This window comes from Bactrocera oleae, chromosome 3 (assembly GCF_042242935.1).
Source record: "Bactrocera oleae isolate idBacOlea1 chromosome 3, idBacOlea1, whole genome shotgun sequence".
Taxonomy (NCBI): Eukaryota; Metazoa; Arthropoda; class Insecta; order Diptera; family Tephritidae; genus Bactrocera; species Bactrocera oleae.
Window position 1 is genome coordinate 72,388,072 of NC_091537.1, and position 24,554 is coordinate 72,412,625.

Consider the following 24,554-nt stretch of genomic DNA (forward strand, 5'->3'; position numbering starts at 1 on the left):
AGCTTTTACATTATCAAAATTATAACTAAAAGCCAAATTTGTGCAAAATCATGTATACAAAGTGAGCAATGGCAACATTGGTGAAATAAAAACAAAAGAGAACAATTGATTTCTACGATGCCACTACGGGCAAACTTGACAAATTTCGTTTAATCCGGGCGGTAAGTACGACAAGGCGGAACGTCGGTGACTGTTTCTAGTATTACAATAGAAATACACAAGCCGCAACACTAAATTTGGGATCAGTTTGAATTTTTTTAATTAAAATAGTTATCTTGGTCAATTCACATAGGGAACAGAAAAATAATATGACGAAAGCGGTTTTAAATTTAATACTCTTTCTACATAAAAAAAGAAAGTTTATATTTTATGTAATGTTAACCACTTTGTATTACTTTAAACTCTGTAACGTAAAAACTAAATAATAGTTTTTTTATACAATTCATCCTGTATTTCTGTTCTTCATTTCACTTTGTTCCTGATGTCAATCTTTGTTTTTCTTTTTATTTGTTATTGAATATTCAGTAAACAAGTGCGATATTGCGACCAAATATTTTGAGTTGTACTAAAATGGCCGGAATTATGTCTGCATCAGCCAGAAAGAGTGGAAAAATAAACAAACAGAATAAAAATACGAACAATGTCATAAAAATTCCTAAAAGTGTGTTTGAAAAAACATTAGAAGTGATAAATAATCCGCAACACACAGTATGGGCTGACCGAAATAATTCTTGCGCGAAAGCTATTCATCGTAGCTCAGAAAATAACATAAGGGGAATGCGATCAGCAGACATTTGCACAAAGATGTCTTTAGCAAGAACTTGTTTACTAAAGCGGGATGTTAAAAACCTAGCAAAGGTGCTCACTGTTACTACTCCGAGTGGCGGACGTATAGATGCCAGATGGTACCCACTTTGTGTAAAGGTAATCTAATGAAAACATTCAAAAATAGTTGAATTGTTTGTAGTAGTTTGTTTAAAACTAAAGTTATTTTATATCAAACTTAGTTAATTTAAAGAATGGACAGACTATAACATTACATATACATATAATTTAATTCCAGTACGGAGTGCTTTGCTTGGCACATAAGAACCATCCTTTATTCAATTTGTATCTACAATCATTGGCTTCATCGGATAAGAGCGAAGAAATTGTGAAAAAGTGTACACAATATTCTCAAAATAAAGAAACATGTAATAAATAAGACACAAACGTGCAATTTAAATCTGCGTTTTATTTATTTTTTCATTACATACTAGTATTACATATTTATTTGAGTTCAAATTGAATATTAAATTTTAAGAGCTAAAACGCACGTTTCAACGAATATGCTGTTTTTTTAATAGAGTAATACTAGCAAATATAATCTTATTACTAAAAGAACGATACATTTAAAATCCATAGCAAATTTTATTTGCCTTCAATAACCATATCGTTTATTGAATGCTAACGCATGGAGTGCGAACTTCAAGGATAAACATATCCAAACATTTAAAGTGTACAAATACTGAATACTACATAAAATATCAATATTCTCCGATATTTTTCAAATGAAGTATTTTTCCTGGTAAAATACTTGAATATGTTTAAGTTTGAAATTCGAAGTTTTAAACTAAACTATTGGCATCGTGTATATTTAGAGGCACAAATTCTCACATCGCAGCTCTCACCTGCCTTTATGCCAATAAATATACTTGAAAAGATACATACAGTTAAATACACTATTTATTCTTAACCTTGCAGGATCTGAATACGCCTACGGTTCATATAGTCCCCACGAGTTATTATCTTGTAAATCCTTTATAATTGTAAGTAATGGAGTAATTGTAGTATTACATTCAACTAACAAGCAGTGTTTTCCATTAATCATTTTGTAACTATTTATGTTAGTTAAATGTTAAGATTATTAATTGAAAAATTCGAACTGTGTTCTCGTAATTTTTGAGAATTTTGCATAGTCCTTAATAAACATCATCTTCCATGGAAAAATCAGATGTTTCTCCGGCGTAAATTGAACTGAAAAACAGAAAATTTATTTTTATGATTTCGAAAGGATGTAAAATAACTTACTTTACTGCACGACATGTAAAGAAGACGATGCGTTTTAACTTTTTATTATAAAAGAAATAATTAAAAGACCACAAACAACCGGGTTCACCAAAGGGATCTGAACTCAAGTCCGGATTATAGCTGTAAATGTCACAATCAGATAAATTAATTTCATCATCTATAGCCGTCCATAAGGGTTGACGTAAAACTTGATATTGGTCTCCAGCTAAAGCCGATAAATTCGAATGAACTGAATTCATCACCCACTGTAGCGAAGGCTCTTTGCTAAATTCGTGAGACTGTAATGGAAAAACAGAATATTTTGACAAATAAATATTATATATATTGGTTGGGCTTTAGAATGCCGTCCCACGAATTCGGGGATAAAATGTGTATGGGCGGATACAGGGGGTTCCCCAGTTAAGAATATATATATATAGATATAATTTGAAATAGTTAAAATATTTTTGTCTTTGAAATGCTAATTTTTGTTATAAATCCTACCTTGGCATCAGAAAAATCGTAATCTGGTTCAAATGAAGCATTCAATGTAGCAATCAAGTAGAAAAGAGTCTTGCGAGATATAGTATCGCAAAGGATTATTCCTTCGTCCCCCGACTGGCTATTGTTGCGATGGAAGTTTGGTGAAAGGTCAGCTAAAGTTTGTGGTGGTGAAAGTGCTTGTAGATCATGTGGTCCAACACCGTGTGTATCAGCGGTGAATCTTTTATACAGAGCTTTATCAGCCGCTACCATTTTGCAGGAATAGCTTTCAATACGACCAAAGATTGTACTCCCACCAGTTTGTATAGATAATGCATTATTAATCGCTTCAAAGCGAGAACTCTCCAACAACTTCATTTTGCAAAACTATTAGTAATATCCCCACAACTTGTTAATAAAACTGTTATGATGATTTTGACCGTTGCAATAGTTATAATTATAGCGTATTCCGTATATTTATTTTGATCCTGAAGGCTTTACGTATTTATTTCCCGTTTTGAAATCTTTTACATTAACGATGCATATAACTTATAGGCCTAATTATGTTGTAGACTCACGCAAATACTTTGCAATGGTCAATCTAAACACAAACTCTTATTCTCGCCGGTTGGCTAGCAATTCGGATTCTGAATTGTTGTTTTGGGTATACTATCATTGCCGTTATCAGATTTCCACATATGTTTGTGTTCTTAAACATCGTAGATGGATGAACAATTATTCTTTTTTTAACTATAACGCGCTTTACTTTTGAGTTATACAACTTAATTTGATCACACTGCTTAGTAAACATTACACCTTGGGCAACAAAATGTCTTTATTCTATTTATATAGCGATCCGCACATATATTTTTCGGAGGTGTATTATATAATTTTATTATTTGAATAACAGCACTGTAGGAGTTCAATTGTTCAGAACGAAAACCAAACAAGTCGCAAGCAAGTAAAATGTCAAAATATTCAAAATGGCGTACACTGGATCTTGTTTGTATACTATTGATACCAGGTATTTGTTTTTAGATTTAGTATACAAATTTTCCAATATGTAGTACTCAAACCTATTAAAAATAAGCACTCTTTCCTTCTTCCCGATTCCACTTCTTCTATAAATGTTCAAAGTCACCTGAATCACTCATTTTTGCATATAATATTGACACCAACATTACCAGGAACAAATATATGTATATAACCAGGAAAGTAAAATTACATATGCATGTGATATTTCTATTTCGGGTTTTCTTTCGTTAAAATTCACCAACAATTTTTCTGTGTTTTCACTGCAATCGATTTAGCATAAATGATTTGTCTTCCTAACAAAGGAAACGCAATTAGAAATTCTTTTGGTATACGATTAATAAAATGGCTCACTTCTTAGTCGTTTCTGTTTTGTGATTACTTTTCTCTAGTATATATATCCGGTTATTTTTCGTGTTGCGATATTTATTGAAGGGGTGTCTCGACAGGCAATGAAAGATTTCTAAAATCTGAATAGCTAGCAATATTGCCCATGTACATTACTAATGTTTAGCAATTTATTTTGTTGCGTAAACTACAACTTAGCAAAGTCATACTCATAACATAAATGTTAACAACACATGGAAAATAGCAATTAAATACATACATAAATTTTCATGATAATTGTTAGCATATGTAAATATCATTACTCACACTTAATTATTCAATTATTAAATAAATTTTAGGCAACAATATTTAAGTAGTCTTAGAATATAAAATCTTATTTTTTCAAAATATACATTTGTAGAACAAGTAGATTTTTCAAATCTTTCAAATACATTTACACGGTTCTAGAGCTCAAACATGCGCTATATCAGCTCGAACATACCTACGCGATGCCATTTCGAGAATGATTATTTCATGATAGCATATGCCCACAAAAGAACATTGCCAACTTCAATGGCAATATTTGACAGATGGCTAGAAATGTATGTACATTGCTTGCGGAGATGCAGCGTAATATGAAATCGGTTCTTTACGTTTACTGTTAAGGTGCGTTTAGGTTGAGACTGATATCCGTTTACTTATTTGTTTAGTACTATTATTATTATTATTATTTAATATTATATTAATAGAAAACCTTTATTTGAGACGAACGTACGACAAACCTTCGGTGTGTTTTTGTTATGTATTACTTAATTAACATTTCACTAATGTGCTTTTGAAATTGTGACGACATAAGTTTCGCAGATATACAAACTAATTGGTATAAATTGGTTTTATATAATTTATGCTTTCATTAGAATCAGAGAATGTTAATGAATAGAGAAGGTGCAAATGTTAGCTGTTCTAATATGTAAATTATTATGAGATAAGTTCGAAAATGAAATTACACCACGTCATGAAGGAACATTCACCACGCTAGGTGATGGCTTGTGCCAAATTTTTCGTATATCGAGCATACCACACTTTTCGCACAATATTACTAGTATTTTTCGGTCAATATTACTGCCAGTTTATATAAGAAATTATTATTAATTTTTTTAGTTCGAAGTGCTTTAAAAGCGTGTTGTTTTGGTTATTATACTCTCGCAACCTTTTGCTACAGAGTATAATAGTTTTGTTCACCTAACGGTTGTTTGTATCACCTAAAACTAATCGAGTTAGATATAGGGTTATGTATATATAAATGTAAAGGATGAAGAGACGAGTTGAAATCCGGGTGACTGTCTGTCCGTCCGTCCGTCTGTCCGTCCGTGCAAGCTGTATCTTGAGTAAAAATTGAGATATCTTTATGAAACTTGGTAGACATGTTTCTTGGTACCGTGAGACGGTTGGTATTGCAGATGGGCGTAATCGGACCACTGCCACGCCCACAAAACGCCATTAATCAAAAACAAATAAATTGCCATAACTAAGCTCCGCATTAAGATACAAGACTGTTATTTGGTACACAGGATCACATTAGGGAGGGGCATCTGCATCCCGCCTCTAATAGGTTTAATGTGCATATCTCCTAAACCGCTAATGCTATAATAACAAAATTCACTAGAAGCAAATGTTTTTAGCACTTCTATTGACGGTGTGAAAATAGTTGAAATCGGGTGGCAAATCCGCCCACTCCCCATATAACGGTACTGTTAAAAACTACTAAAAGCGCGATAAATCAAGCACTAAACACGCCAGAGACATTAAATTTTATCTCTGGGATGGTATGAGATGAATTTATAGGAACCGCGTTCAAAATTGGACAGTGGGCGTGGCACAGCCCACTTTTAGGTGAAACCCCATATCTTGGGATCTGCTTAACCGATTTCAACCAAATTCATACATAACGTTCTTTTCATATTTCTATGTTATAGTGCGAAAATGGGGGAAATCGGACTACAACCACGCCTATTTCCCATATAACATCATTTTCAATTCCATCTGATTCTTTCACTTTCCACTATGCATATCAAGCAACAATGATTATATCGGGGTAAAACTTTGCGTGAATAATACGTTTAAAGTATGCCACCTTGTGACCAAAAATTGTCTAAATCGAACCAAAACTGTTCAAGCCCCTAAGTACTAAATATGTGGCCTCCAGTGCCTATAGTTGACCTTCTACCGAAAATATCAGCCAATCCACAAAGAAATCTCAAACGAGTATACCATTTGACTTTACGAGAGTATAAAATGTTCGGTTACATCCGAACTTAGCCCTTCCTTACTTGTTTTAAACTATATTTATTATATGAAATTATTTCTCGCAAAACGCAAGAGAATGACAAAAATTAAGTTGAAATAAAATTAATTGAATGATTTTAATAAAATTGAAGAAATTAGCCAAAAATTCAATTTCACAATTGAACAGCCACTGAAAATCCTATCATTCCCCCTTTTATGGTACTTTTATATGTTTACTTATTATCATTATTTCTTAGTTTTTCGATATAGCTCATTTTATCTATATAGGACGCAATGAAAATGCAGCCCAATCGGTAATCGCATCACTTCAAAAGCAACATAGGTAATTTTTCAACAACAAATCACTGCAAAATTAACAAAAGTGTCAACATAGCCGACATTGTCGCGAGATTGTCGACAAATTTTGTCAACTTTGCGAATAGGCTCAATTCTCAGCGTAAATATCAGAGGTAAAGTTAATATGTATGCGAGCTCGTATGTACATTTGTTTGTCGGCAAAGTTGTTATTTGGTTTTTTTAACTTCCCGCTAAGAAAATGGAAAATTTTCTAAAAATCGGGAAGATATTGGTTTCACCCCATTTTGCAAAAATCGAGTTCTCAACAGATCTCGACGTTCTGAGGGTCGAGGAAGCTTCCCCGAACATTTCTACGATGATGTCCGTATGTCTGTATGTATGTGTGGATGTATGTGTGTGTGTGTGGATGTATGTGACCCTCTTATAACTATTAAACTGCTCAACCGATTTGAATAAACTAAACGGCATTTCAAAGGGTTTCATTGCACTTGAATTTCGTGTAAGTTTGGACCCAATCGGACCAGTAGATTTCGAGAAATCTCAAAAATAAAAATTTTGAAAAATCGTCGACCGATCGACACCAAAAACTAATCAGTTCTAAACCTTGAAGAAACACATCGTTTGCCGCAAACCGGGTCGAAATCGGTTGATTTACTTGCTAGATATCGAAAACGAAAAATTTCGAAGAGCTCAAAAGCAGTGAAAAAAGCGAAATTTGAACGTTAGCGTATGAAATTAGAGGGAAGTTGCAGGGATGGCCCTTGAGGCCAACCGTTTTCCACATTTTTTAACTTTTTGTCTGAACTTAATTTTTTACTCAGCCCACTCTCCGAGCGAGCTCGCCGCTACTTCAATGGCATATCACCATACACAGAATAGGATTTATATCCTATTATTATGTTACTTAATTTGAATCGAAAAATTCGGATAACTTATGGCTTAATTACGTAATATAATAATATTGACGTAAAAATATACATAAACACCCATAAAGTCGTACTTATTTAAATGTTTTTAAAATAAATTCGATTAATAAAAATATATCTGAAAGAGTTATGTGGCAGTGCGACCCCTGTTGCATCCACTATTCGAAGAAATCGTGAATAAATTACAATCAAATTTGGTATCTTCTTGACTTACGTATATTGAAGATCATTAACTTAGACTTAATGTTATTATAAAAACATAGTGTATATATGTATATGATATCAACTCAACCGAAGAGAAGTAGATATTAAGTTGATGTGGAAAACGTCAACCAGAGGATCGGAATTTGTGGATACAAGCTGGTCTGAGTAAATATCACAAATTTATGTGAACGATCAATGCCTATTTTTACTCGGTTTTTTCTGTACTATCAACATCCCACGTACTAATAAATTTCTTTAAGGTGCCTCACATACCATCACCAATCTACAAGATATAGAATAAACTCAGTCGGATGTTTGAAATTTCTAATATTAATTATATAGGGGCTAGGTCAAGTTTTCACATAATTGTATCCATTTTAGGTACAAAGATATACTGTTGTTAGACACGCTCTCTAATTTTTATTGTAATTCTCAAATATTGGTCGATCCCGTTATATTAATTGTTGCTTTATTTGTATACTGGAATGTGAAAGAACACACACATACTGTAATATAGGAATATTAGAAGAATGTTATGCATCAAATTAGGTGGAAATCGGTCTAGCAGGTTCCGAGATATGTGATTTCACCTAAAAGTGGGCGGTGCCATGCCCATCGTCTAATTTTGACACCGGCTCCTATAAAGCCCTCTCGTGCCATCCTGGATGTAAAATTAAAGTCTCTGACGTACATACATATGTATTTAGTTATTGATTTATCACACTTTTAACAAAACCGTTATATGGGGAGTGGACGGAAATCATCCAATTTCACATATTATATTTTCACACTATCGAAAGAAGAGATAAAAATATTTGTTCTGTGTAAATTCAGATTATATAGCTTTATTGGTTTGGAAGATATATATGTATGTACATTAAACTAATTTGCGGGCGGAGTCACGCCCACTTTTTAAATATTTTCAAATCACAGGTGCACTTCCTTAATGTGATTTGTTGTGTCGAATTACACCCATCTACGAACTCGTCGTTACTTTTTTGCCAAGGAACACGTATACCAAGATTCATCAAGATATCATAATCTTTACAGAAGTTACAGTTTGCACGGACCGTCTGACGGACGGACATACAGTCACCCGGATTTCAATTCGTCTCGTCATCCTGATCATTTATATGTATACATATACATAACCCTATATCTAAGTCGATTAGTTTTAGGTGATACAAACAACCGTTAGGTGAACAAAACTATTATTCTCTGTAGCAACATGTTGCAACAGTATAACAACATTGTTACAGTGGCCTGCTCGGTTGGACAAGAGAATGTTAATAAATAGAGAAGGCGCAAATGCAAGCAAAAATTTAAATATCTTGATGAAACTTAGTACACATGTTTCTTGGTACCGTAAGACGATTGGTAATGTAGATGGGTGTAATCGGGGCAACCAAATTTGGTATATAAGATTATTTTGACATTCCCATGTTACAGTATCAAAAAAAGGAGAAATCGGACAGTAACCACGCATAGTTCTCATACAAGTACAACATAATAACTTTCCAGTATACAAATTAAGTAATAAAAATAAATTTTCACGAAAAATTCCTTTAAGGTATTCCATCTCAGGTATTTCAGCCCCCAGATACCGGATATGTGGACCGCAAAGCCTATGGCTGACTTTTGTATATATAATTGAAACTTGGGGAAAATATTTTTTTGATAATAGATAAAAGATAAAAGATTTTCGAACTTCCAATTGATTTTATACCACATACCAAATTGAGAAGGCTGTTTTTTAATTAACAGTGTATCTTTGTGCCTAAAATGGATAAATCGGGCGAAAGCTTGCCTTAGCCCCCATATAACTGATATTTACTATTTTGAAACGTCCGACTGACTACTCCGTATATGTTTCTATTTAGGGTATATATTTATAAAATTGCTTGAAAATAAGTTAATATCATACCAAATTCGATTGTAAGCATTCACGATTTCGTCGAACAATGAAGTTGAACCTTTTCGCTTGATTTCTTAATATAAACTTTTGTCAACACCAGAAAGTATTTCCCCGGCTTTGATCCTTGCAGGTTGCAAGAGAGAGCAAATGAAGTTAATTAACTGATTCAGTTTTATTTTACGCCTGCTAACAAAAATACGCCTGCTAAATAAAGGTACCGTCATCTAGAGGCATATAACTTGAGAACGATTGGGTGAAATGTCATGATTCTTTTAAGTATGTATGTCAATACTCTAGTTAAGGTTAGTACTCTAAGACAAGGAGAGAGATTCCTTGTTTGGTGCGATCTCTCGTTCAGACCAAAGACTTTTCCGCCCATGTAGTAAGAACATATAAGTATGTATATATGTAAGGCTCTGTATTATCATTTGTGTATGTATGTAAGTATTTATATATAAACACAATGAATATCAATGCATATAAACACATTACTCGTAGGTATATATAGTAAAATTTACTCAATTCCCAAACGAATCTTAAATAGCATTATAGTGTTTATATTTTTTTAGGATGATTTTCCCTAAATGAATTTTGTTTCCTATGTACACGTGTTCACATGCACTTGAGCACTTGAAATTAAAGATTTGTTTTGATTGAGTTGCTCTAACCCTTAAAATTGGAAATACTCTAATAAACAAATTTATTTTTGAAAATTTCAACCTATTTAACCAGTGAATAAACACATTTAAAAATACTCCAACACGTTCGAAGCACGTACATATATATGAATCTAAGTATATATACATATGTACATAAGTATATAAATTGGTTTATTTCAAATTTAAACTCTGTTAATACCTGTGCCAATATTCATATTGACACCTATTTACTTGTATGTACACAAGTACATATCTACTTCATGCCCTAAAAAGCATTTGACCTGACCGAGAGATCGCGCCAAACAAAAATCTCTATTCTTAAAGTACTAACCTTAACTAAAATAGTGACATATATACTAGAACCATGATATTTCACTCAATCGTTCTCAAATTTTTGATCGCAAAGTGACGGTATCTCTGCTATTTTTGTATACAATGGAACAAGTGAATACCATGTTTTGAAAAAACATTGTTTCATGATAGGGAAAAAATACCGTTAATGCAGAGCAATACCTTGAACAGTGTTACGTCAAATCAGCCTCAGCATATTTACCGGTTAAGCGCTGGTTTGCCAAATTTCATTTTAAGGGTGCCTGTAGAAATTACCCCGTCAAAAAGGTCAGACGAAGCAATAACTCAAGAAATCATCGCGAAAACTTCTGAAATTTTTTTTAGTGACCGAAAAATAAAACCGTGTCATCTTGAAAGAACGCGTATGTTCTAAATATACTAATATTTTATTAAGCTATTTATGAAAACAGAAACACAATATTTTTTATTTTCAACTATTTTTTGGGTTACTATTCATAATACATACTCTTTTAAAGTAATAATTTTTTTTTAAATAAATACATTGTTATTTAAGTTACACTTATTCTAATTAAACAAAATTACACCAAACAGCACTTCAAGCAATACAATTGTTCGGTTGAAATCACAAAACGTTCATTCACTCTTGATCAGGAATTAATTCGGAAGCCCAGACATCTTGGGGCCAACCGGTGCGTCCTTTATTTGAGCGTTGTATATTCTGTAAATGGATATACACATGTAAATTCAAAATTATTAATTTAACTATAAAAAGTATATGCAAGTATATATAAGAACAAAGGCTGGTATACTAAGCATATTGAATTATAACGTCGTTTCAATTTAAATAAACATTACATTAATGCTGCTAACGCTATTCTTGAAAAAAAAAAAATTCTAAATTCCTCATCAATAATCCTTAAATCGTTCAATTTAGCGGGAGACATAATGAGGATTATTTACAGGATAGTTACAAAAATTATTGTCACCGTGGCACGACCCATCAATAAGTTAAAAAAATACAATACTTTGCATACCAATCTGAACATTATTCGGTACATAATATACTAAGCCTTGTTTGAAAACAAGAAACGTAAACTTCGGCTGAACCAAAGCTATAATATCCTTCACAGGGGCATTATGCCAAATGCGTGACGATACCTTGAAAAATTAAAGACTTTTCCAAACAGGACTTGAGTTTGATTGGTTATTTTGTATGGCAGCTATATGCTATAGTTTTCCGATATCGGCGGTTCCGACAAACGTCGTATGTCCGATATCTCAAAAACTGATGACGTATATACAGACAGACATAGCTAAATCAACTCAGATCATCACGTTGATCAGTTTTTTTATACTTAATAGGGTCTCCAACGTTTCATTTTGGGTGTTACAAATATAATGGCAAATTTAATACATCCTGTTCAGAATATAATAAGCAAATTTGGATCGTAATAAACACATTACCCATATAAAGGAATTGCAAATTCCATCACTTGATTTGCATTGGACAAATGTAGCAATAAGTAAGAAAATGAAGCAAATAAGTCTTCACAAAATCTGAGGTACAAATCATAATTCTTTTTTCGCTAAATTTCTTTCCAGAGATAGTTTTCTTGAAGTCTGAAAACAGTCAAAATTTGTAAGAGGTTAGATCCAGAGAATTCAGTGGATCCGGAAGCAATTTGAAACAAATTTGCTTTCGTTTTCACTGACTTGAGACAAGAAGCCTTGTCTCGTTGATAATTTCGCGCGACACCCACTTTACACAGAGCTTTCATATACTCAAATATAAGGACTACTAAAAATAAATCCTTTATATCTCCATTAGATGACTTCAGTAATCTGTATGTTGGGTTGTATAACTGCGATTTGATTACGCTATATGGCGTTAGAACGAAAAGATTTCGTATTAAAAAAAAAACTTCTCACACAGTTTTGTGATTATTTTTCTCAGTATTGTTTGAGAGCGCGTCGAAGATGAGAGCATCTCTATATTCTATATTTTACAGTTTTTCTTCAAAAAAGGCGAAAACGCAACAGGGGTAGCTGAAAATGTGAACAGTGTTTATAGTCCTGATACGAGTACTGTGCCAGCAAATTATGCGCAATTTGGATTTGGATTTGGGTTGCGTTCAAAATGCACCGTGCTCTGGAAGGCAAATTATGCTGGATACAACAACAAAATCGATCTTTTTTTGAAACGGATGGTTACTGGTGATGAAAAGTGGGCCACTTACGACAACGTCAAGCAAAAATGGTTTTGGTTGAATCGCGGCTTATGAACTATACATCCGAGTTGATACTTTGATATCTTTTCAGCCTATCTGGTAGTTTTTATGTCGAGCATAATATTTGCTTATTAAAAGGGTATATTGTTTAAGAATTATTATATAAGTTTATTATTATATATTAGGAATGATACCCTTACATTTGCCAAATATGTTTCTAACACATAAACAAGGCACATGCAATTTGCCACGAAGCTTGTAACACCCAGAAGGGAACGTCGGAGACTCTGTAAAGCATATATGTATGTATGTATATAAATGTGCAGCGTGAAGAGCCGAGTCGATTTAGTCATGACTTTCTGTCTGTCTATATATATGCGAACAACTTGCTCAGTTTTTGAGGCATCGATCTGAAATTTTGATCACGTTCTTTTCTCCCCAAGAAGCTGACCATTTGTCAGAACAACCGACATGGGACCACTATACTTATAGCCGCTAATATGTATAATATATCAATATCAAAATTTTATGTAGAAAACTTGTTCATTTGGCAAAGATTCAAACTGTCCGATCAAAATCAAGATAAAGATCTTCGTTCCGTATTACATAACGATAATTCGACGTTAAAGCTGCTTATAACAAACAGCGTGGCTAGAAAAAGCCAGTGAAAGGTTTCCCATTGGATACAAACCCTTGATTAGTTACATTTTCAACTGTGCAGGTGCAACCAAAGTAACGTTTTTTTATTCTGTTATTCATTTAATATTCATTTTAATTACTGATTTCGCTATTTACTATATTATTCATATAATATTATACAAATACATAAATTTGTCTAATATAAATTCCAATATCAAATTTAATTATAAATTTCGCTATTCTCTTTCGTATTTCAAATCTAAGTACTTGAATACAGGGCTTTAGTTGTGAAATGAATCCATTAAGCTCTTGAAAGTAATTTGGAATCTTCGAACAAATAATGCATTGAATATCAATTCTAAACAAGAAAATAATCAATAATAGACACATATATACATTTACAGATACATATTCACATGTACGCACACACACATTAAAATGATATCAATAAAAATTTTATTTTGGTTTTCGATTTTTTTTGAATTTTGTGGGAGTGCACAATTGAGTTAACCGCAACACTTATTCTGAAATAAGTTTATATGTGGGTATGTATAAAAAATTCGAACGAAACACAGATGCACTTGTTACGTGCCCCTTTCACTACGCCATACTCCCATGAAGCAGCAATGCGGAACAGCATCTGCCGCTGGCTGACAACAAGCCGGGCAAGTGTCAAGTGTGTGCAGCTTATCTATTTATGCTTTTACTGTAATGAAGCAGCAATTAATGTACCAGCCATTCGCCGAATTTATGGACAAACCATGTATAGCATAAACATTAACTTCATAACACCCTCCAGAAATCAGTAACTGCCCTTTATCGACATTTAAGGTTGTGAAATTACAAACTAACTAAATTACTTAATAATAAAAATGAGTAGAACCGTTTTAAGAGGCGCAAGTGTAATAAGTGTTTACATGTTTTTATTTACATATGCATTTACTTTTTGACACCATTACACGTTTCATATGTTCATTTCTACACGCATACATACAACTATGCAAAATATTTGCTCGTTCGTACAGCTTTCTGTTCGCATTTCGTTGTTACAAGGTATGGAAGCCACGCCTATTTTAAACTAATAAAGTTAGCGTAAAAAGTTTTACGAGATAAAGTCGGTTGTACTGAATAAAATTCTTTTTTTTTATCACTGGTAACTATCGTCCATAGACCATAAATGCTTTATGTTCAATGTTGCATATAAGGTCTAGTTAAATGAAATCCATCAAATATGCATTGTTTTGTTCGATAACAGTCGATTTTCACAAGCTTCACTTGTGTCATTATTTTCATTAACAAAATTATTCGCCATATACAGAAACAGATAGTAATCACTTGGTGCCAGTCCGGACTATACGATGATGCATAACAACCTCTCAACCAAATTCCAGAAGCCTTTGGAGAGTCACTATCGATGTGTGTGACCTTGCTTTTTGTCCTGGTGAATACAATTCCTATTCTATTGGTGAAAGCAGCCGTTTGTGGACGATTGGTTCTTTAAGACGGTTCAATTGTTGACAGTACAGGTTTGAATTAGGAGTTTGGTCGTTAGGAAGCGGTTCATAGTAGATGATAACCTGACATTCCCACCAAACACAAAGTAAAAGTTTTGTAACCTCCAATAGCCCCCATTTGCGGCCGGTTTATCGCGATTCGACCATGACCGTTTTCGCTTGACGTCGTCGTAAGCGAATCTCCTTTTATTGCCAATAACTATCCAGATAGAAATTCGATCCACGAAGTTTTTTTGTAAACTCGTGGGGCATCCATACATCGAGTTTTTTTTTATATCCAGCCTTATTTAAATGATTCTCAACGGTTTTTGTGCAATGTGTAGCTTCTGGGTAATCCAAACGGTTCTTAAATGACGATTGGACTCCACAATTTCCATTATTTAACTAATATTTTCGACAATTGGCCCTCCAGAACGTGGTGTATCTTTGAAATCAAAATTATCGGAACTAAATCGACGTAACAAAAATTACGTATGACCATAAACACTATTCATATTTTCTGCCCCCTTTATGAAAGAAAAATGATAAGATATAGCGTATTTTCTCTTTGCTGGTTTCTATCTTTGTCACGTTCTCAAATAATACTGAGTCAAGTAATCATAAAACTGTTTGAGAAGCTATTAATACAAAATCAAATCTTTCTAACGAAACTTTGAAAAAATTATTATTTATTAGTTCCTCTAACCTAGGAAAGATATATTCTAATTTACTAAGTGAAAGCTAACATGGGATATTTCTTTAGTCAGAAGAGTTCGATCGATAACCACAGACTCTGCTTCAGGTGAATCCATCATTCGTAAGTTGTTTGCTAAATACCGTGCCATTGATATGAGCACTGAAGATATAGCTAGCAACCAGTGGACGTATAAAAAGCATTATTACGGATGAATACATCAAAAAAAATCTGCAAAATTATTTTGGATGATCTGGCCCTCAGCGACCTTCACTTGTTCTCAGACTTCAAACGAATGCTCACTAGAAAACACAAATCTTCTGACAAGAATGGTGTTGATAAGTTGCAAGAACCCTATAATCGGTGTATTCTGTATATATATTTCTATAACTTGACTTGTCATGCTATAAATCACACTTTCAATAAATCTTACCTTTAAATCATGTTTTAAGTAAGATCTCTTGTCATTGGAACTTTTTCTGTGTAGTGGCCTTAAATCCGCGCTAAATCCTGTTTTCGGATCCTGATCTCCATCCAACACTTCAACAAGGTACTTAATGTACAGTATAGCTAATTTCAGCGTTTTAATCTTAAAATAAAAATATGTATATTATAACGATAAATTAAAATTAATACACCTTAGAGAGTACATATGTCGAACAAATCACGAACATACCATACAAAACATGCTTACATCCTTTTGCATTGACTAATTTTTATACCTTGAAGAGAGTAGATGAAGTATGCCACAAAGTTTGTAATACCTAGAAGCATACCTCGGAGACCCTATAAAGTAAACCTATGTATAAGTGACCAGCTGCCACCAGCGACGAGTCGGTTTAGCTATATTCGCCTGTCTGCCTGAATTCCTACATATATGCGAACTAGTCCCTTAGTTTTTGAGATATCAAACTGAAATTTTGCATGCGTTTTTTTTTTCTCAAAAGCCTGCTCTTTTGTCAGTTCGATCAAAATCAAGTTCTTGTATGAAAAACTTTTTATTTGGCAAGATATCTTCACGAAATTTAGCTTAGACTATTGTCTATGGCAACGCTACAATCTTCGAAAAAAAATTTCAGATCCGGCCCCTATAGCATATGCTAATGTCATACTAACTGACCGATCATAATCAAGTTCTTGTATGGAGAACTTTTTTATTTGGCAAATTATCTACCGAAATTTGGCATGGATAATTTTCCAATTTTACAATCTCCGAACATACTCTTACATATTGTCTCAAAATCTTTCGGTGCAGCATAAGTAAACGTTTTCCTTGTTTTAATTACTAATAAATTATTAAAACTTCTTAAATTGGATTCTTCGAGGGAGTTATATAATATATAAATTGTTATTATAGATATACATAACTAGTATGCAAAAATTTCTATACAAAATGGCGATTTTAATAATAGGTACGAACGAGGTTGGGTTCAATAACACTTTTCCGTTTCTACTAAAAGATATGTACATACATACAAGTACATGTAGATAAGATTGTGCATTTTATAGACCTTCCATATATGTATTGTATATACACTTTCATGTTTTGAAATATACAAATTAGATCTACTTTCAGGTAAACAATTTTTGTATTGTATATACTCGCATGTATATAGTCGTAGATATTAACAAAAGTGGTTTGCCTCTTTCAAGTGGATACTTTAAGACGAATCTAGAGCTGTAGTAATGCACTGCATTGTAATTGCGAATACACATACACATACGCGTATTTGCATCAATAAGTTTAATTCCATAATTTTGTTGGTCCTAGAAGATATAGTATAGACACTTATATGCAAGTATGTATTATAATTACCTTGGATAATTTCGTATCTGATGGTACATTGGGAATTTTTTCTCGTAAACATGTAAAAGCATTGTTGATACTTTGTGTTCTTCTTCGTTCTTTCTTGTTGGCCGTATTTCTTTTCTTAATTATACGCACTGCAGGCACAGCAGTAACTTCTTTCGTTGAAGTGGGTGTGAGTAAAATCTCATGAAAGTCTTTTCCCGTTTCTAGAAATAAATGTTGGAATAAAGAAAATATTAAGAACTATAATTGTAATGTATATACGAGTAAAGTCAATTGTTTCCGGTACGAATAGTGACACATTAAAATTGCTACATGAATATAATATAATTTTCTAAAAGGTTCATTTATTAGTATGGCTGTAGGACATTTTCGTGGTACATTATGAAACTGTGTTGGAAATTTACAAATATAAATATATTTCTTTTTTTGCTTTCATTATATTTTAGCTATATTGGGACATATCGTTCTGGACACTTGCAAATTTGATAAAAGGATTGGGAGCTGCTGTCATAGCTAAGCCGGCGATCCCGCGATCAATAGAGCAGTCTCTATCAGAAAACTTTAACCGCATTTATAAAAGTAACTAAAAAATACTATCCTTTGTGAGAGCGAATTGGCACAGATAACTTAGCTAAGCTTGTAAAAATAGCAGCTGTCATAATGGAGACAATATAATATTCCAACTGTGAATCGCTGTTGAAGCACGACAAAATTGATTCATTTTTGAAGCAGAATGTTATTGGCAATAAAAAGTGGGTCGCTTACGAAAACGTCAATCGCTGTGAGTCGGCGTAAACGGCTAAAGTTTTGTTATGTGTTTGGTGGGATTGGCAGGGAATCTGCTCTACTACATTCAAACTCTTAATTCGGACTTACATATACCGTCAACAATGGAACTTCTGAAGTAAGCAATCGGCAAACCCCGGCCGCTTTGGGTATTGTCCTAAGAGAGAGAGAAAGTATGTTCTATTAAGACAACGCTAAGTCACACACATCGATAGTGACTCGTCAGAAGCTCCGAAAACTTGGTTCGGAAGCTCTTATGCATCCGCCTTATAATCCGGACCTGGCACCAAGTGATTATTACTATTCCTATCTATGGCGAATGATTTTGCTGGTGGAAAATTTGCCTAAGAGAAGCTTGTGATAATCGATAATCCCAATTTGTTGCCAATAGGGATGAGAGTTTTTATAAAAGTGACATTATAAAATTACGCATAAAATAACAAACGGTGCATATTTGACCTAAATTGGTCATTCTCTAATTTCTCAAATTCTAATTACGCCAAATAAAACTTTCAATTTAATGCAAAAACAAAGATATATTAATTTTTATTACACTCTATTTGCAGTAAAACTTAAAAAACAATTAACTTGACTAATCGGAGATGAAATATTGGCTATATTTAAACAATTTTTCATAAACTTTTTGCGATATTGACTAGGTGAAGACGATTTTTAACCAAACGCAGCCGATCTCTCATATATTGAGACTCCACTTTAAAGTTTTTATATTATATATACATACTTTAAGAAAGTTGTCTTTATGGCAAATTGTAGAGCAGACGTTAATTAAAAAGGAGATATTGCCATTGCGATTTTCCTCAACGCGACAAAAAAATTATTTGGCAAGTTTTAATATGGATTCCTCCATTCTCGAAATCTAAAGTAGCAAATGGATCTGATTTACAAAAGACGAAAGGAAACTCTTCGAAGTGCTTTCTGATAAAAATCTGTATGTTGGTTTTACATAACTTACTTCCTTAAAGTATTTCTTACCATCAAATTTGGGTGATGATTCAGAACAACATTGTGACGACCGATAAAATGAGTTGGAAGTTAAGTTTGCTCCCGAACAAGCGTTTGATATATAGCAGCCTGGATTGTTACTCGAGTCAGAACAATATGAAGCACTCCATTGTTCTAAAATCATTACAAAAACGAATAATTATACAAGTCCCACACACGAGATAGATGTTGTACACACATATAAACTGATTATTCACTACGTATTTGCATATGTAGCATATGTACAAAAATAATTATATTTTTAAAAACTAAGCAAGAATTGTTGTTTTTAATGGTTGTAGCTTAGAGTATCATAAACTAATAATTGGATTTAAGAGCTTTAAAAACATAAAATATTCAGCAGTGATATCGTCGACTAAATTGTAGATTCAAACTGCAACCCATATTGATCGCCCACAACACCTCTCCGTGTAATTTGCTTGATTTTGATCATTCAGTTAGTATGGCAACTATATGCTATAGTAGTTCGATCTAAAAATCTTATTCAGAGATTGCGGCATTATTTAAGACAATAATCCATGCCAAATTCCATGAAGATATCTTATCAAATAAAAAGTTTTCTATACAAGAACTTTATTTTCATTGTTCAGTTTGTATAGCAGCTATATGCTATACCAGTCCGATATCGACGGTTCCGACAAATGTACAGCTTCTTGCAGAGAAAAATCCATGAGCGAAATTTCACATCAATATCTCAAGAACTAAAGGACTAGTTCAACTCAGCTCATCACGCTGATAATTTATATATATATATATGCAATTCAAAAGTTTCAGGACTTTTATTACAACGTTTTGCACGTTCAAGAAGGTTATCGAATGACTTTTTTAGGTCATTTGTCGGTATAGCGTTGAGGATGGCATCAACGTCAGCATCGCGGTTTCCTTTCATTGCCAAATGTAGTTTTCCGAACAAATAAAAATCGCAGGGTGCCATATCAGGCGAATAGGGTGAATGGTTGATGATATGAATGCGATTTTTGGTTAAAAATTTGGTCTTGAATGTTGAATTCTGAGGTCTTTTTCGTCTTGTTTCAAAATGTGCGGGACAAATCGAGCACAAACCTTTCTGAGGCCCAAATTTTCTGTCAAAATACGATAAATCGACGCTGCGGATATTGATAATTCCGATTCCATATATTTAAGCGATGATTTCGGCTCTTTTTTAATGAATTCACGCACAATTTCCGTGTTTTTTTCGTTTACAACATCTTTCGGCCGGCCCGAACGTTCGTCGTCTTCTAAGTCCTCCCGTCCCTCTTGAAAACGTTTAACCCACTCGTGAATACGGCTAAGTTTTGGTAAAAGTTTTACCAAGTTTAAAACAAAACTTAATGTTGGCTCTTTGTTCGATGCTCATTTTCCGACCGACACTACAAATGTTATGTCACATGTAGCGCGATATCTAAGCTGTTATATAAGTCAGCTGTTATATAAATTTTATACAACAACACTGAAGAATACACAATTGAGGGATAACAATTTCAGACAGATGGCGCCACTAGAAGCCGCGTTGTTTAAAAAGTCCTGGAACTTTTGAATTGTACCTTGTATTTTATAGGGTCTACGACGTTTTCTTCAGGGCCAACTTAATATACCCTGTTCAAGGTATAAAAACGTCCTATTCCGTGCTGTCTGAAGCAGTAGAGACAACACTTCTCTGTTTGAAATGTTTAAATTTGGTTGTTCGTGAGCGGAAGTAACAATTACATTTAAAATGTTATCGAAAATTAACATTTGAAGTTTCAACACCAAAGCATTTGGTTATCTATGAATTTAAGAGGTATTTAACAAGTTGAGGATTCGAATTGTTTTGGGTTTCGAAAATTTTAATTAAATCAGTTTATTCAAAACAAAACTTTGCACAATTTATTTAAGTTTAAGTAACTGAATAAGCTTGAATATTTTATATAATATGTGATATCGTACACTAAAAACCTGTGTTAAATACAATATCGTCATTTGAATTTTAATTTATTTCGCATTTTCCTACAGTAGAATCATAATGTAACTATTCAAAAAAACACATTATACAATTGTTTTATACCTTGAATAGGGTATATCAACTTTGTCGTGAAACTGATAATACCCAGAAGAATACATCGGAGACCCTATAAAGTGTATATATGTATAAATGATCAGCGTGACGAGCTGAGTCGATTCAGCCAAAGCCGTCTGTCTGTCCGTCAGTATATACGCGAACTAGTCCTTCAGCTTTTGAGATATCGATTTGAAGATTTGCACACGTCCTTTTATTTCCAATAATCTGAAAATTTGTCGGAATCGCCGCCGGACCACTATAGCATATATGGTACATAGCTGCCGTACTAACCGAAAAATCAAAACTTCTGTATGGATCAAAACTTTTTTATTTGATGAGATATATTCACGAAATTTCTATCTCTAAGGTAATGCCTCAATCTCCGACTGAATTTTTTTAAATCGGACTACTATAGCATATAGATGTCAACTGAACGATCAAAACCAAGTTCTTGTATGGAAAACTTTTTTATTTGACAAGATATAATCACAAAATTTATAGCATATAGCTGCCATACGAACTGACTTATCAATATTAAGTTCTTGTATAGAAAATGCATGCAAATTTATACAAATAAGCAATAAATATTTTCAGCATAGTTTTTCAAAAGTTTAAACACTTTCACTTCACTAATATCGTTTTTCCAAATTTGTTTAGTATACATACAAATTTAGAAATGTATATACAATACATATGTATATAATCAATTAAATTATCACAAATATTTTACTATTTCAAATTCAATTTTAAAAAATCACTAAAAACCACTACTTTTTAATTAACAATTTTAACACCACGTACGTTCAATAATTGAAACATCGTTAAGCCGCAGATCGTTAAAATATATATTCTCATTATTGTAACAATTTGGTGAATCTCGACATATTTGGGAATCGTAACGCGCCATCATTTATTTTCACTTAACACAATTTTGTATATACTTTTAGTAAAATTTTGCAAAATTAATTTTCACTGCAGAGTTTTTTTTTTTTTTGTTTTAGAAGTCCATATTTGCGCTTATTTCTCGACCTTCGTGTTCAAACGCTCTTAAACGAATGAAAAAACAATTTACTTCTAACGTCACGGGTAGGTAAATTGTGCTGTTTGAACTGTAAATAGTGTTCGGAACATAATTCCACGCACTTGCACAATCAGCCAATCAGAACTCTGCTATGGCTGCAGCTTAAATTGATTGGTTATTTCTTTTGAGTGTGTATAGTTAATGGCTTACTTCGCGCAGTGGTGTTGCTGCGATATTTGTAGGTAGTTCACGAATCGTATAATTTTTCGTACTTTAATAGTCTGTTATTTAAATTGCGTGATTCTAAAGTCGTAGTGCAGATTTTAAAATGATAATTTGTGTAAAACGATTCGATATTTACTTCATAAATTTCATGATTTTAATTCTTATTTGATCACATTTGAAATATGATTGTTTTAATATTCGTATTTGCATAATTTTAATAATTATTAAAAATAGGTTTGTTTTTGAAGTGCTAGTAGCAGCTATCAGGAAGAAAAGAATGCGAAAATTTACCAATTACTCTCACAATAAGCAAAATAACGGAAAAGTAAAGACACGGAAAACTAGCAAAAATTAGTAAGGAAATACCAAAATGTTCTTTTTAAAAATCATATCATATTAACACATTATTTTCACAATTCAAAACTATTAAAATGAACAAAATCAAAGCAAATAGGTCATATCCCTAAAAATTACTAAAGTTTAGCAATTGATTGCTAAATATAGGTTTGTATCTTAACTGCTAACTATCGCTAGCTAGCAAAGTTATTGGAAAAGCGTTGGCATGAAGAAACGATATTTAACGCATATGCTTTGATTTTGTTTATTTTCATTGATTGGAATTGTGAAAACGAAAATTCTATTGATTAATTTTTAATGTTGATATGATGTGAAAACAACAATTTGATACTTTCTTGATAGTTTCTGCTTGTTTTCCGTTACTTTACTTATTCCTTATTTCGCTCCTTGTTAGAGTAACTCTTAATCTTTCCCTTAACTGGTGATAGCTTAACAAACCTAATGTCTAGGTAAACAAAATCAGCTGATCAGTTATCAAATGCAATTACAACATTAAAATTCCAGATTTACATACATACATACATATGTACCTATTTACTTTGCGAAAAGAAATACAAGTATAATATTATATAATATTAATTACTTCATAACATGTTTATAGAAGGGTGAACTATAATTCGACTTGTAAACTCCCTACTTATTTTGTGTATGGATAAAAATTATATATGCGTATGCAATGGATAGCATATATGTGGACATATTATAGGTAGAAAAAATCTGCACTCACCAATCCGTGGAATGTGTTTCAATAAAAATATTAATAAAATATATGCGTTTTTGAAGTTCTTTTCAGAATATCATATACGCATGCTAATAGCATTACAGTCGCCGAATTTCATGGAATTCCTATGTGTGTTTGCATAGTTAACGGCATTTTTTGAATTATACTAATGGAGAATAAGCAGAAAAAGTATAAATAAGTGTTGATGAGCGGAAAATATAATTAAAATTAAGGGAGGACGGTAAAAGCTTTCGTGAAATTGGACGAGTTGTCAACAGAACGAAGTCATCAGTGCGATACGTCATCAAGACTTTCAAAAAAACGGGAATTATTACTTCAAAGCCTCGATCTGGACGTCCGACAGATCGGGAGACATGCAAAGTTGTATCTCTTGTGAAGGTTAATCCGCGTTTAACCTCTTCCCAAATAGCAGAAGATGTAAAAATACCATTTAAAAAAACAATATGCAGCGACACAGCAAGAAAAATATCAAAAAGGGTTGGATATCATGGGCGAGTGGCACACAAAAAGCCATTCATTTCACTAAATAACCGCATGAAGCGCATTGCATTCGCAAACGAACATATAACCAAGCCTATATCTTTCTGGGAATCAGTTTAATGGACGGATAAGACCAAATATAGTATATTTGGAAAAAAAGAAAAACAAATGGTGTGGCGAAAAACTGGGACGGCCTTTGAAGCACGAAATCTTACTTCAACCGTAAAGCATGGGGTGGAGTTCAATTGAGGGGGTGCATGGCAGCAAGTGGAGTAGATGCTGACAAATTAGGATTGCCAAACGTGTTTTGTTTCCAACAGGACAATGATCCTAGGCATACAACGGAACTTGTTCGCCTTTGGCCTTTTTACAATGCTACAAAACAGCTACATTCATCTCCACAATCACTTGACCTCAATCCAATTGAGCATTTATGGGCTCTATTAGAGCGCAGAATTCGCACACATACGATTACCAGCAAAGAAATGCTCAATACCGTTATAT

At 33.1% G+C, this 24,554-nt stretch overlaps 3 protein-coding genes across 4 annotated transcripts; 1 reads left to right on the forward strand and 2 right to left on the reverse strand.

Moving 5' to 3' along the window:
- The first annotated feature begins 485 nt into the window (after positions 1-485).
- Positions 486-1,225, forward strand: udd (under-developed). Its single transcript, XM_014235046.3, has 2 exons — positions 486-924; positions 1,064-1,225. Exons 1-2 carry the CDS (start codon positions 571-573, stop codon positions 1,202-1,204), a joined length of 495 nt encoding a protein of 164 aa, XP_014090521.1. The 5' UTR covers positions 486-570; the 3' UTR covers positions 1,205-1,225.
- On the reverse strand, positions 1,215-3,942 carry Maf1 (repressor of RNA polymerase III transcription Maf1). Its single transcript, XM_014235034.3, has 3 exons — positions 2,554-3,942; positions 2,071-2,348; positions 1,215-2,016 (listed from the first exon to the last, which is right to left on the reverse strand). The coding sequence occupies exons 1-3, from the start codon at positions 2,908-2,910 to the stop codon at positions 1,962-1,964; spliced, it is 690 nt and encodes a 229-aa protein (XP_014090509.1). The 5' UTR covers positions 2,911-3,942; the 3' UTR covers positions 1,215-1,961.
- Positions 3,943-10,974: 7,032 nt separating this feature from the next.
- Positions 10,975-22,353, reverse strand: Hand (heart- and neural crest derivatives-expressed protein). 2 transcript variants are annotated; one of them, XM_014234335.3, is made up of 5 exons: positions 22,027-22,289; positions 19,158-19,301; positions 17,382-17,581; positions 15,999-16,154; positions 10,975-11,229 (listed from the first exon to the last, which is right to left on the reverse strand). In XM_014234335.3, exons 1-5 carry the CDS (start codon positions 22,133-22,135, stop codon positions 11,149-11,151), a joined length of 690 nt encoding a protein of 229 aa, XP_014089810.2. In that variant the 5' UTR covers positions 22,136-22,289; the 3' UTR covers positions 10,975-11,148. The 2 variants fall into 2 exon arrangements, with proteins under 2 accessions (XP_014089810.2, XP_036217919.1); XM_036362026.2 differs by lacking the exons at positions 10,975-11,229; positions 15,999-16,154 and adding an exon at positions 16,956-17,332 and having other exon boundaries at positions 22,027-22,353.
- Positions 22,354-24,554: the final 2,201 nt, after the last annotated feature.